This window comes from Amaranthus tricolor, chromosome 5, assembly GCF_026212465.1.
Source record: "Amaranthus tricolor cultivar Red isolate AtriRed21 chromosome 5, ASM2621246v1, whole genome shotgun sequence".
Taxonomy (NCBI): Eukaryota; Viridiplantae; Streptophyta; class Magnoliopsida; order Caryophyllales; family Amaranthaceae; genus Amaranthus; species Amaranthus tricolor.
Genome location: NC_080051.1, coordinates 23,104,974 through 23,119,776, shown reverse-complemented (window position 1 = coordinate 23,119,776; position 14,803 = coordinate 23,104,974). Strand labels below are relative to the sequence as shown.

Genomic DNA, 14,803 nt, shown 5'->3' with positions numbered 1-14,803 from the left:
CAAATAATATTTATACCCATCAAATGACACAACAGGAGATGTCCACAAGTCTGTATATATATATATAAAAAGGTGCAGTAGATGAAATAGTAGAGATGGAAAACGAAAATTTATGCATTTTATTCACATTGCACGAAATACATGTACATACTTGTTCTTTAGAAACAGAAATATCAATACGAGAACACATTTGTTTTAGAATAGAAAATGAAGGATGTCCAAATCTATGATGCAAAACATTATATGTAGGTGTAACATGATTGATAAATGCAACTGGTGATGTAGATAGAATTTCATAGATGCCTTGTTTAAGTGGGCCACGAAGTAGAATCTTCCCTGATAGTATATCCTTCACACAAAAAGAATTAGATGAGAATTGAACAACAACATTATTATCCTTACAAAATTGAGAAATAGAAATAATATTGCGAGAAATAGATGGAGCATGTAAAACATTGCGTAGCATAAGAGAATTAGAGGCGACATTAAGTTTAGTAAAACCTGTATGAGCAATGCTAATAGGCTTACCATCGCCCACAATTAGCTCTTCGGTGCCATCGTAAGAAATGTGTAAGGAAAGATTAGCAAGATCATTAGTGACATGATGAGATGCACCACTTTCGAGAAGCCACTTATTAGGATCTTGAGTAGATGCATTAGGAGCAATCTTTGTAGCATGAGCTTGAGGTGGAGTAGAAAAACGGCGAGCATCGGACTTTGGAATGGTAGAAGGAGGATGAGCAGAGGGAAATTGTTGGGTGAATTGAGAACATTGAGACAACACATGACCACGTTCTCCACACCATTGACATTTACCCAAGAATGGTTTTGACGACCTCGAATGTTGAGAGGACCGAGAGGAGGGACCCGAAAACTGCCCATGGCCAACCGGTTGTGAAAGCTGTCCATTTCCAGCCGATGAGACAAACTGTCGAGAGAAATTTCTAAAATGATTGTCCGGATTCATACGAGATGGACAAGAGCGAAAATTATGTGACCGTGAATGCATAGTAAAGGCCGTGGCGGGTACCAAAACAGGACGAGAGAATTCTTGTTTTTGTAATGCAAGTTCTTTATTTATCAATTTTTCATGAAGTTCTTCAAAACTAATGGAGGAGTCACAGCTATTAATTTGCTCAACAAAAAAATCATACGAAGAGTCTAACCCATCAAGAACGCGATCAATAAGATCTTCATGATCAAGAGGCTTACCCATGGAGGCTAAATCATCGGCAATGGATTTGATTGAGTGCATATACTCAGTGATGGAGGACGAACCTTTGGAAATGGCTTTGAGTTGATCTTTCTTTTTCTTAATGTGTCCCCGACAAATTCTGTTAAATATTTCTGCCAATTTATCCCATAATTCTTTGGATATTTTAGAATGAGAAATAAGAGAAATGAGATTTGGTGAAAGAGTGCCAACAAGAGCACCAAAAGATCAATTGGTCTTGACGAAACCAAACAGTGAATGCCGGATTCGATTTTCTCGGTATTGTTTTCCGAAATCATGGCAGCCGCTTGGGGGCAAGAACCATCTATATACCCCATGAGTTCATGCCCATTGAGAATGGCTTTGATTTGAAGCTTCCAATCTAAGTAATTTTTGGAATGTAATTTGATGACATTGGAGATGGAAAGAGTAACAAATGGTTGATTTAGGTTATTAGGATTGGGAAGAATGTGGGGAAAGGATGCGACAGCCATGGGATTAGAGAAACAGAATTTGATTACAGAAACAGATTTTGATACGTTTACAGAAACAGATTTTGATACGTTTACAGAAACAAAAACAGAAACAGAAATAGGAAGATGATTACAGAAACAGAAATTGATTACAGAAAAAGGATTACAGGATCAAGTTGCCCAGAACAGAAACAGGAAGATGATTACAGAAACAGAAACAAGATCAATGTGTTACAGAAAGATTGAAAACCAAATGGTCTTCGATTTCAGAGACAGAAATTGATTACTCTTGAAAATAGGCCACTCTTGATGACTAATTTATTGGATTAGAGATGAAGATGATAGATTCAATTGGAGCGGGGGAAGAGGATCGAAATCTGATACTATATAGAGAGTGGAAGAATTTAATCATAAAATCTGTAATTTTATTACTAGAGAGGGTAATATATATATATATATATATATATATATATATATATATATATATATATATATATATATATATATATATATATATATATATATATATATATATATATATATATATATATATATATATATATATATATATATATATATATATATATATATATATATATATATATATATATATATATATATATATATATATATATATATATATATAAGGAGGGTTTGTTATATAATCCTAAAACAAACCAAATCAAGAAAATAAGAAATAATTAAGTAATTGGGTTTACAAGTATGCATAAAAATTTGGACTATAAAAATGGGCTATGTCAAATACATGATTTGTAACCAATTAGTGTTCTTCTAATAGGTTTTTTCTTCTTTTCAACAAAAATATTTTGTGTCATGATTCAAGTCACTGAAGTTAGTTATTTAATATGTTGTTTGACAAAAGCACCAAAAGCAAGGAGATGAGTAAGATGAATCGAATTGTCTTGAACAAGATTATACATCATAGAATATATAGACGATAATTAGGATGAGCAAATGACTTGCAACTCAACAATTTTCTCAGTTGGCACGTAATCCAAACCCGAATAAATTTCACAACAAAGAATCTACGACTAAAAGACCTACAACCAAACCTGTTATGTTATTCTAACAATATGCAACATAAATTGATTATAAAAAAAAGACCCGAGGTTTTTTATTATACTATGAAAGACACGGCGCATTGAAAAGTAATTCTTAAAACACCCACCATGCTTCAACATATAAGCCTTCAGCTCCTACAAGAATCCATTGTCAACATTAATCATGAACATCACAAGCAACAATTTCAAACACCAACTCAACATAAATTGATGTTAACAATTTCAGCACGTACAACAATAATGTTAAAGCTCCAATCCTAACAATATGAGTCGTCATTTAAGCAAATTCAAAGGAAAAATAAAACCAAATGTTGTGAAATTTATGGGCCAAAGCTTAACAAACTTGGTTTGAAGGAAAGGTAAATCCATCAACTTAAATTGAGACACCCTGAAATAAGGATGTGAAGCTTCAGCGTCAAACTGATCACGAAGTTTCTTGTTCTTCACAGCCATGTAACCGTTCAACACATTAATTAAACTTATAATTTATTAACATCAACTCCACCTTAAAAATTGATAATATGAATTAAAATTGTCATTAAGTAGAAACTTTTCCCATAATATTGCCAAAGGAAAAATTATTTCCCACTTTGCATAAAATGGAAAAGTATTTCCCACAATACCGTTCACATAGGATAGATAGGAGAAAATTTTTTTCTTTTTTTTTTTAATATAACCGCTACCTCAATTAGCAGTTTTGTTTAGGAATTTGTACTAAATCGCTAGATGAAATGGCGGTTTTTATTAGTTTTATTTTTTTTAAAAAAAATTAAAGCTTGAGTAAACCGCCACTTCAGATGGTGGTTTTATACCTGTACAAAACGTGACCAGTTTGTTGTTTTTCTCATTTGATTTCATTTCTTCCTTGCTTCTTTCTGCCGCTGCTGTCTTAAAAAAAAATTTCTTCACTCTCATTTACTTCATATTTACAATTCCTCTCATTCAACTAAACTAATCAACTACATTCTCATCTTCTCCTTCTCTACTTGTTCATTTTCATCCTCATTTAAGGTATGAATATAACCCTAATTTTTTTCAATTTGCAAATTGTTTTTTTGTTCATTATTGTTGTAATTTGAAGTTATAAATACATTGATTGTTTGTTATATTCTCTTGATTTCATGATTTAAGTTTACATTTTACACATTTGTAGTTGAATTTTATGATTTGGTTTGCATGCATATAAAGTGTTTGATGAAATGTTTCAATGAAAGTTTACTAATTTGTAAGGTTAGTTTAATGGTTTTAGTATATATTTATGGTATTTTTAGCTTTATATTTGAATTGAACCTTCTGATAAGTGTTCTAATAGCTTAATATCACAAATTCTTGTATTCAAATTTACACTTCCCTTACTCACAATCAACAATAAAGTGTATGTGTAATGACATGAAAAACATGCTTGTGTTTGCAGAATATGGATCATTATCCCGTTATAGTGTATTCGGGTGGGGAAGTAAGTTATACTGGATCCGATGTTGAGTATAATGAAGGATTAAATGAAGTGATGTTTATCCATCGTCAGAATACTAATTTTGAGGTGTTTCATAGCAAAATCTATGATGTAATTGGTTGTGATCGCAAATCTTTTATGTTAAAAATGGACATGAAATATCCGGTGACTGGAAAAAATGTGTTAGTCTCGATTAAAAATGATGAAAGCATAAGTGCTCTTGCTTATGCAGCATCCCAAGCCCCTGAAACGGCAATGGAGGTTTATGTTGAATTGGTTGCAAATTTGTGTAATGCGAGGGAAGTCATGACTAGCATGGAACTTCCAGAATCAGGTCCTAGTGTACACCATGATACATTCACAGAAATGTTAAGTAACTCATATTACGTTAATGAGCACTTGGATGAGTTTACTTCTCCAACTCATTCACTTGGCTTGGTGGTGGTATAATGAACACATTTTCCACGAGTCACTTGGGTAGGCGTAATGCAAATGAGGTTGACTCTTTAGAGCAGGAGGATGAGCATATTGATTCTGATTTAGAGGAGGATGATGACAGAAGAGAAGCTCTAGATGCAGCGATTAGAGATGGTGCTCCATCTCAAGACTGGTTTAGAGTTGATGAGGTTGATCAAAGATTGATTGATGCATGAATGACCTGGAACGATGACAACTCCATGAATGAAAATGGAGACTTTAGGATAGAACAAGAGTTTAGCTCCTTAGACCACCTTATGAAGAATGTTAAAGCATGGACGATTTCTAAGAATAGATACTTCCGTGTAATTGAGTTGGAGCCTTCAAAGTACGTTATCCAATGCACTAATGCGGAGGATATAGGTTGTGAATGGAGGATGCGAGCTATTATGACCGCCACGAGATCATTTAAGATTGTGCGATATAAGGTTCATAATCAAGATTGCTCAGCACATTACAGTGACGACCATCCCCTCCTTAGTTCTGAATTTGTTGTTGATCTTATCGTGGATATGATCATAGTTGATCCAGCGTTCAAGGTAAAGTCAATCGTTAATTTTGTAAAAAATAAATACGAATTTGTTATAACATATAAGAGAGCTTGGTTAGCCAAAAATAAGGCTATAACAAAAGTATTTGGGGATTGGGATAAGTCCTTTGAGGAGCTTTCAAGGTACCTCCAGGCATTAATGCAATCTAATCTAGGAACAATGGTGCAATGGGAAGTCCAACCGACAATGGATCCTACAAGAGTTATTTTTCAAAGAATTTTTTGGGCTTTTGGACCATCCATTAAGGGTTTTCCCCACTGTCGTCCCCTTATTTCTATAGATGGTACACTTTGTACGGAAAGTACAAAGGGACACTTATGATTGCTATGGTGATAGATGCAAATTCTCAGTTGCTCCCACTTACCTTTGTCGTTGTGGAGGGAGAGAGCAATGACACATGGAGTTGGTTCCTGGATTGTATAAGGCATTATGTCACTAAGAGGGACGGCTTGTGTGTTATATCTAATCATTACAACAGAATTTTTCATGCAATAAATAGAGTTTTGAAAAGGTTGGGAAGAGCCATATGCATTTCATCGGTTTTGTAAACGTCATCTAGCTTCGAACGTGCATAAGAAGTTAAAAAACGTAGTGGTTAAAAACTTATTTGGAAAAGCTTCTGAACAGATGAAGATTCGGAAGTATAATTTCTATATAAATTGCCTTAAAGAGCATAATGAGGACGCGTACAAGTACTTAGTGGATGGTTCTATTCCTGAGCGCCAATGGACTTTGATTCATGATGGTGGGCATCGATACGGAGTGAAAACTACAAACATGTCGGAAGCGTTCAATGGCGTAATGAAGAGGGAAAGGTGTCTCCTAATCACTTCATTGGTTAGGATGACATTCTTCCGGGTTAACGAATACTTTGCTACAAGGAGAGATTTAGGGATAAACAGATTAGAGAATGGACATGTGTATGCCAAGAAACCAACTGATACGATTGATTAGAATGCTGAAAAAGCACGCTTTCATGATGTTAGGATATATGACACAGTACGTGGGACATTTGAGGTCACCACTGGTCGTGGCAATAGGATAGCTTCAAAAGGTGGAAAATGCTACATGGTTTACCTCACAACAACATCATGCTCTTGTCAGAAACCAACCATGTTTAAGTTACCGTGCTTACAGGTTCTTGCAGTATGTCGAGCTCGTAACATTTCGTATGATGCTTTGTGGATCCTTCGTTTCGCACTACAAATTACGTATCCACATATAAGAAGAACTTTATGTCTGTTCCAGACATGTTCACTTGCGATCCTTGGAATGGTCCTATAGTTGTTCTAGATCCCTCAACTAAGCGTGGAAAGGGTCGTCCGCGATCAACTCGTATACGGAACGAAATGGATGCGCCATTGACGCGTCCTCGTAACACGTATAGCATTTGTGGATTTTATGGTCATAATAAGAAAACATGTCCTCGAAGGTCAACAAAGTATGTTTTTTTTTTAATATTTTGTAATATCATGTTGAGTCTGATAATATTTTTGTGAATTTTATAACACTTATGTATGTAACAGAGATAATGACGATGCCGGGCCCAGTTGATCCATCAGTGCTTACGCTTCAGGCGACACACATGAGCTTAGCTGTCTGGGAGGGCTCCACTACCCAGTTGGTTACTCGTCAGTACTACCAGACGAGTACGTCACATTGGGAGGTGGATGACAGAGTATTAGAGGTAGTGGAATTAGCTGGTTTTAGTTACATTCACAGGTTGTTGGGCGGGGGTTTACAGCTCGATCGAGCTCTTATCACTGCATTAGTGGAGAGGTGGAGGCTGGAGACTCATACCTTCCACCTCACGGTTGGCGAGGCAACGATCATGTTGCAAGACCCCATTGAAGGACAAGCAGTGATAGGTCATGGAGAGGGAAATTGGCCAGCATTAGTTCATGAGCTACTAGGGGTTTGGCCAGAAAATCCTCAAGACCCCACACAGCCGAAGATAATCATTGGATCCTCGTTGAAGTTGACTTGGCTCAGAGAGCATTTCAGCGTGCTAGAGGATGACGCGGATGATATTACAGTGGATAGGCATGCGCGAGCGTACATTTTGTACTTGTTTGGATGCATCTTGTTTCCAGACAAGAGCGGTGACTCGGTCCAATTGATCTATCTCCCTCTGCTAGGAGACTTGGAGCAGGTAGATGAGTATAGTTGGGGAAGTGCTACCATAGCGTATCTATATCGTAATTTATGTCGAGCATCTCGTAAGGGTGCCAAGGACATTGGAGGTTGCTTATTGTTGTTACAGATATGGTCGTGGGAGCATATTCATATAGGGAGGCCTATAATTCGGACAATTCGACCCGCTGGGCAACAGGATTAGGACGATGACACAGAGGATTTTGAACCAATGTTAGGTTCACAACATCGTCGTGGGAGGGATCCTTTAGCAGTAAGGTAGCTCTTCCGAAGGATCAAGTGCTCGGTCCACAAGAGGTAGCGAGCGTTCATCTACTCGAGGTCGATCTTCCAGATCCCCATTGACATCCGGTGCTATGTCGCCGTTCATTTCTCCAGCTTCCATGACCACTCCTCCACATTCATCGCCTCCGCAAAGGATCATCACATATCACTGCTAGTCAACGACGAGCTCCTGCTCTTAATGTCATTGCAGAGGTTGACGAGTACACACCATCCTCATCTACCGGTGCACACAACAAAAGGGGCCGGGGCTTATAGTTTAAAAAAACACTTTGTATCAATTTGTATGCTTTGAACTACTTGTATCACTTTCCATGATTGTAATATATCTTCGTATTATTTTCATAATTAATGTTTTCAAATCAAGTTGGTTCATAGTTGATTATTATGGAATAGATGGTATTGAACTAGTTTAATGATGCGCTAACTATTTATGGGAATTGAAAGAAAAAAATAAAACGTTGCACGGGCACAGAGCAAACCGCCATATGAGATGGTGGTTTACCAGGACAAAACCGCCAAATGAGATGGCGGTTTTCTCTGGAATATTTTTTAAAAAAATTTGTCACGTGGATGGTATTGTGAGAAATACTTTTCAAATTCATGCAAAGTGGGAAATAATTTTACTTTTGACGTTATTATGGGAAAAAACTCCATTAAGTAACACAAATTTTTGTGAAAGACAGTCTCTTTGAGAAACCATCTTTAATTAGGCGGGCCTATTATATGTTTTATTAAAATATTATAAGTAGGCATTATGAATGATGTAAATAGATATTTAAGATATTGAATGTAGACATTAAGAATACGATAAGTAAGCATTAAGGATAATCTAAGTAGGCATTGAAAATACGATAAGTGAATATTAATTTTTAATAGGCTGAACTTAAGTTACATCTTTCAAAAAGATGGTCTCTCAAGAGACAGTAAGTAATTCATTCATCGCATTAAATACTGTCCCTTTAAATACTAATGCCTCCGCTTATTCCTCACACCAACCATTAGTGGCCAAACTTACAAAACTCAGGTCAGCACTATAATACTCTAATACTTAGTTCCAATTTAAAAACACATTATACATACTAACAAAAATAATGTTGAAAAATGACAAATCATCATATAGATAGTAATAAAAATATTATAAAATGACAAATGTCATCTTTAGGAGGAACCTTGACAAATAAAATTATTTTATTTGATGATAGTTAATTATATGACATTATGTTCCTGATTTAAAATCTATTTTTTATATTGAGCTAAATTATTAAATTATTTATAGATTTATTATAGCAATTCTATATACCTAACCTAGAATTTGATATATTTAAAAGTGAGGTATTCGATAAATAATTTTATAAAAATCATACTTTATATCATACATACTAATAAAAATATTGAAAAATGACAAATGTCATCTTTAAGAGGAGCCTTGACAAATGAAATTATTTTATTTGATAATAATTGATTATACGATAATATTTACCTAATTTAAAATCGGATTTTTTTAGGGAGTATAAATCCAAACATTGGTTTGGAGATGTTGTTTAACTTAGTGGTACTAGTTTTAGCACGTAGCATATGTCCTTTGTTAACTACCAATACTTAGTATTGGCTCTTTCTTATCACAAATCCTCAAATGCCATGGTCTCACAATGATTATTTTTATTTGATCGACTTAATATATATATACTTTAAAAAGTGATTACTTATTTACAGTTTTAAAATGCTTACTTTTTGTAGTCCTAGAGTTGTCACTTATAATTTTAAAGTGATCACTTAAAATTTTAAATCAATTAATTAGTAAAATAGCCTAATTATATGTTCGTCTCATGATGAAATAGTTTTATAAGTATTCGCGGTTTTTTTATTTCTCTTAAAAATAAAATTTACAAAAGTCCAAATTTGACTATTCCTAAATATCCACGTCAACTTGTTTACATTTTTTTTCCATCACCACTCAAAACAATTTATCATAAATTCATAAGGACAAACTAGAGATGAGATTGAAGGCAACGTAGCAAGTAAAGGATCACGAGCCATGCTAACGACTAACTGAAATGATATTCATTAATTTATATGAATATATTTATTGTTCGAGAATTTCATAATTTTATAGTCTTTTATAGGATGTATGTAACGATTCGATTCAACATATTTTATCTTAAATATTATTTATTTTTCTTATATACCATCGTTTGCTAATATCTTCCACATGCATACATATATTTCAAATATTCTATAATCATAATTTTATCAATTTTAAACTATAGAATGCTTTTCCATTTAATTTTTAAAGATAAATTTTAAGAAATTAAAAGGTAAAGTAAATGACACTCTCAGTATTCCACACAAGGCATGATCCAGGTGGTGGGTTTTCTTTTTCCTGAAAGATGCAGACAAATCATACCCGTTCCCCCAATAAGAAAGTTAAGAGAGATGCGCGCAGTCAAGAAACCTCCAATTGAATGAATTTTAAGAACTTAAATTTACAAATTTAAACTTTAAAAATGAATAATAATGACTCATTGATATTTTAGTACAATCTTATGATTATATTATATCATTCTATACCACCTCTTTATCTGAACGATTTCAAGCAGAATCTTGATCCTGACAACTTTGATGACACATATATAATTGAATAAGTAATTCTAATAAATGTAAAAAAACGAAAAATTTACATAGAATAATACAACCTTTTTATGATTTTCCTATAATAATTCTACTTATTGATTAACCATAAATAATTCCAATTTTAGAGGATATTTTTCTAGAGTAAACTTAGGTAATCCGATGACCTAATATAGCAGTTAATTAGCCAAAAAATTTAAAAATTAATTTAAAATTAGAGAAATTTTTTAAAAATTTACATAAAAAATTCTAAATAATAAAAAAAATCATAAATTCTTTTCAACATTTTTAAAAATTTTTTTTTACATTTTGTTTTAATTTATCTTTTTTTTCTAAAAAAATTCGGTTACCAGGTTTATTATAGGAAAATACCCCTCAAATTGGATCATTCATGGTTAATCAATATAGGAGATTATTGTAGAAAATTCATAAAAATGTTAGATCATTTTAGGTAATTTGAAGAAAAAAAAATAGATTGCATTGTCACAATAAATGAGATAATGAATGCAAAGAAAGTTTATACTTACCCAAATACAAAGATGTTTTAATTCATAAGAGCCTTAATCTTGTTAGGTGGCTAAAAATTGTTCCAAGTTGGCACACCATACATCACTCAATTCTTCTATAAATCAATCCCTTCGTCCATGCATTAAAATACCCTTCTCTTCTAAACCCTAAAGCATAAACCTAAACCTAATTATCCATGGATATTTGGTCATGGATATGTAACCTACCGAGTTCACCCGAATGGAGCCCATCCAACTCACAGCTCGTTTACCATCTCACCTCTAATGATACCATCCGTAAGGGGAACTTGGTCGGATCCATTGAACTCAAAGCCGAGCGGTCATCCGAGTTAAATACCGAGAAATGGATAACTTTCTCTATCTTTGTCCAAGGGTTTAACCCGACTGAGTCGTCTCATAAAACAATATGGATATCCGACCCGTGTTCCCTATCCTCTAATAAGCCTTTCTTACCTCTTGTCCTTCAACTTATTCAAGAAATAATACAACGTGCTCCTATAACTTATCATGATAAAACCCATCATGGATCCCATAATATAAAAGTAAAACCCGATTTGATTGTTGGGATACTTGAAACCTATTCACCCGAATCCTTTTCCGATTTTTTCAATATTTTAATATTCACACGTTTGTTTTGGTTATGTGCGTGTGATGCTCCAACCGAAGTTGGATCACTCTACTTTCACTCTTTACTAGCTCCCAATATTGAGCTATTGTCACGTGCTACGCACGTGCAAGTGTTAAAAGATGTTATGGAAGCTGTTGGAATTGATGTCGAGATGTGCATCTCACGTGCATTTGGATATATGATTACGAAATGGTTAATTGCCAAGGAAATGCGAACGGTAGGACTATCATCTGTGCTACCTTTACCTTCGAATCTAGGGCTTTCGTACGCTTCTGAAGCAACTAGTATGTGGTTATTAAAAGGATACGTACCGGCATGGGCTATGAAGCGTACGTGTCCTAGTGATAAAAAGGAAGGATTTCTTTTTGTTGGGGCTAAAGAATCCGCTCTTAGGTATTCTCTAGCTCACCAACAATTAGAAGCTCATATTCAATTAGAATATAAAGTCGAGTTCCTAGAAAGTCATATCCAAGTCAAGGCACATCTCGATAACATACGACTCCATGTAGTAAAATTAGGGTTCAGTAAAAACAATGAAGAAAACAATACTAATACTGAATTCAACGAAGAATTATATTTTCCTTCTAGAATCGAGTTTTGGGTGGGACCAGAAATTGGGTGCAACTATGTATCAAGTATAAGTCTAGGGAAATCAACATGCAACATACAACGAGAAATCGAATCACAAAAACTTGTGAAAGGTAGTTTTGGTAAAATGAAAACACCAAAAGTGAAAACAATGTCAAGAACTTCAACAAAGATGAAGATGAAGAATTGGAGGTGGGACCAAGATGTGGAAGGAAATGTAGCCATATTTGATGCAATATTTTATGATAATGCAAATGGGATTGAAGTTTATAGTAAAAAGTTAATTAATGGTGCAAGTACTAGTAATAATAATTATAATAATAAGAATAAAATTATAAATGATGATTTAGGGAAAAGGTATTCAAGAGTAGATAGACCTTTCATGAAATCGGGTGGTTTTGTATTTACTAAGAATGAATATGGTGAAGAAGTTAAGTGGAGATTAAGAAAAGAAATGGAAGGTAGTGTTTTGAAATGGAGAATTGGGAGTAAAATTTGGTTGACTTATTGGCCTAGTGATGTTGAAAGTTCATTTTATGAAACTAGGTGTATAGAATGGAGTCAAGAGGTTGACTTGCCATTGATATTTGATACCTAGTACTCATCCCTCTAATTTTATACATGACTTTGTCTCATTTTCTTATTTGTTAATTTCATTTACTTTGTCCCATTTTCGTATTTATTATGTCTTTTTTACAACATTACTCTTACTTACCCTTACTTTATAGTGATCCCTCTGCTTTTTTTGTCCTTTACTAATAATTTAGCAAAGTATATACCATTTTATAATGGTCTCCTCCACTTTCTTAAACTTTTTGCCCAAATAAAATAGAAAATGGGATAAATTCATTAAAATGGAGAGTTTATAGTTTTTTTATTTATTTTTGAAATGAATACCTAGTGATGATGTATATAGTTAGGTATATGTATGCATCTTTTATTTGATAATTATAGCATATATATTTTGAATTTTTGATTATATAGTATGTATAAGGAATAATAAATAGTAGAGATTAGAGAAAATTATGTAGGGGTATGAGTATATAAGTATATATGCACATGATGTCATGCATATTTCATCTTGTGAATGTATGATCATTAATAGTTGTTTTAATTTGAAATGTATAATAACATATTACTACTTTGATATTCATTTTAGTCTTGTAATTGACATTTTCTTTTATAAAATTGATTTATTATTCAACTAGATCTTTATTACATGTGTTGTACATGGTGATTATAATTATTTTCAAAATACTTCTAAAAATTAAAAAAAAAATTATTAGCATTGCATAAATTGATGTATAAATTGTTTTCATTTTAAAGAATCACTAGCATGAATAATGAAGATTAAAGCTAAGCTAAGTACTTGTTTTTAGTAAACCATTTCTTGCTACACTTTTATGTGGTTCTTTCCATGAAGTTTAATTTTCTTATGTTAATCATATAGTTTAGTTTTTTTTTTCTTTAAATAACAAGGAAAAAATATGCACAAATTATTCATTTAATTAAAGGCTTAGTTGTTGTTATTTATCGTGTGCATGCGTGAAAAGTAAGAAAGGACATATATGTTGTTTAAGATATCTTTTTCTTAAGAAGTCATATTATCGATTAGGTTCTCTTAGATTGAATGTAATATTTAAAGGAGTAAAAAAGTAAAATTAATGCAATAAATATAACTAGAGATATAAATAAAGTAATTAAAATAATTGCGAAAGCAGGTATAATGAAAGTAAATTAAAAAAGATGAATGAAAAAGAGGAATGATTTCTCTCATTTAGAAGAAAAGTATCCCGTTTATCCTTCCCTTGGGTAAATTTATACTCTAAAATGAGAAAATAAATTGTTATTTTATCAAATTTTTTTATTACATTCTAAGCAATTTTTCAACTTCTCTAATAATCAAATCTCCTTTAATCTTCTATCTAACTAATTTTATTTTGCTACTTTAACTTTTTTTTACCTACTTTAATATTCACATTCAGTTCAAGAGGACCCTAAACTAACTAACAACGATTAAAATAAGAGAAAAACATTACTAGAATTTAAAATAAAAACCAATAATTATTACACTAAAAATATAAATTAATGATATTTTTTTTAATGTCACTCCTATATTGCCAAAAATTAATTTGATTATAGTGGATTTAATTGTTGCGTCATAACGAAATCATTTGTTTGAGTTTAGCAAGTTTCCGATAAATGTTTGTTGTGATGTGTGATTAGAAGCAACTGAGTGCACATTACTTCACAACTTTGGTAGTAATTAACTTCAGTATTGAGTTCATGGGTTTGAATTGAGCTTGGTCTATAAATTTCTGTTTGTGTACATGTGAATAGAAGGACTCTAATGTGCCTTAACAATATTGATCTTGAAGTCCTACTAAATTACTATATTGATCTTAAAGTCTTAAAACTTATAGTCTCTAATTTAGTCTCAAATGTGAGCAGTTAAATAATTCACTAATCAATCTAGTACTACTAATAACTTATCGAATAAAACTAACTTATATAATTACCACTACTAACACAAAACTATAAATAGCAATTAATGTCGACTGAGTATACTCTACATTTTTCTTTATGGGTGAGCCTAATTAGAGGTGGTCTCTCATAAAAAATTGTGTTTTATAATTATGACTCGTAAACCAGTTTATGGGGCTCTAATAAGAAACACATTTTAAAATATTTTAAGGGATTAAGTGCACATATTTTTCCTTATTCTCTTTTTAGAGGGACATAAA

The 14,803-nt window shown here is 32.8% G+C and overlaps 2 protein-coding genes across 2 annotated transcripts; both read left to right on the top strand.

Moving 5' to 3' along the window:
* The first annotated feature begins 4,476 nt into the window (after window positions 1-4,476).
* Window positions 4,477-6,923, top strand: LOC130813584 (uncharacterized). The gene is made up of 7 exons (XM_057679419.1): window positions 4,477-4,482; window positions 5,221-5,237; window positions 5,530-5,788; window positions 5,877-6,169; window positions 6,236-6,408; window positions 6,498-6,623; window positions 6,826-6,923. The coding sequence occupies exons 1-7, from the start codon at window positions 4,477-4,479 to the stop codon at window positions 6,921-6,923; spliced, it is 972 nt and encodes a 323-aa protein (XP_057535402.1).
* Window positions 6,924-10,963: 4,040 nt separating this feature from the next.
* On the top strand, window positions 10,964-13,203 carry LOC130813830 (uncharacterized). Its single transcript, XM_057679722.1, has one exon. The coding sequence runs from the start codon at window positions 11,020-11,022 to the stop codon at window positions 12,655-12,657; it is 1,638 nt and encodes a 545-aa protein (XP_057535705.1). The 5' UTR covers window positions 10,964-11,019; the 3' UTR covers window positions 12,658-13,203.
* The last annotated feature ends 1,600 nt before the right edge of the window (window positions 13,204-14,803 follow it).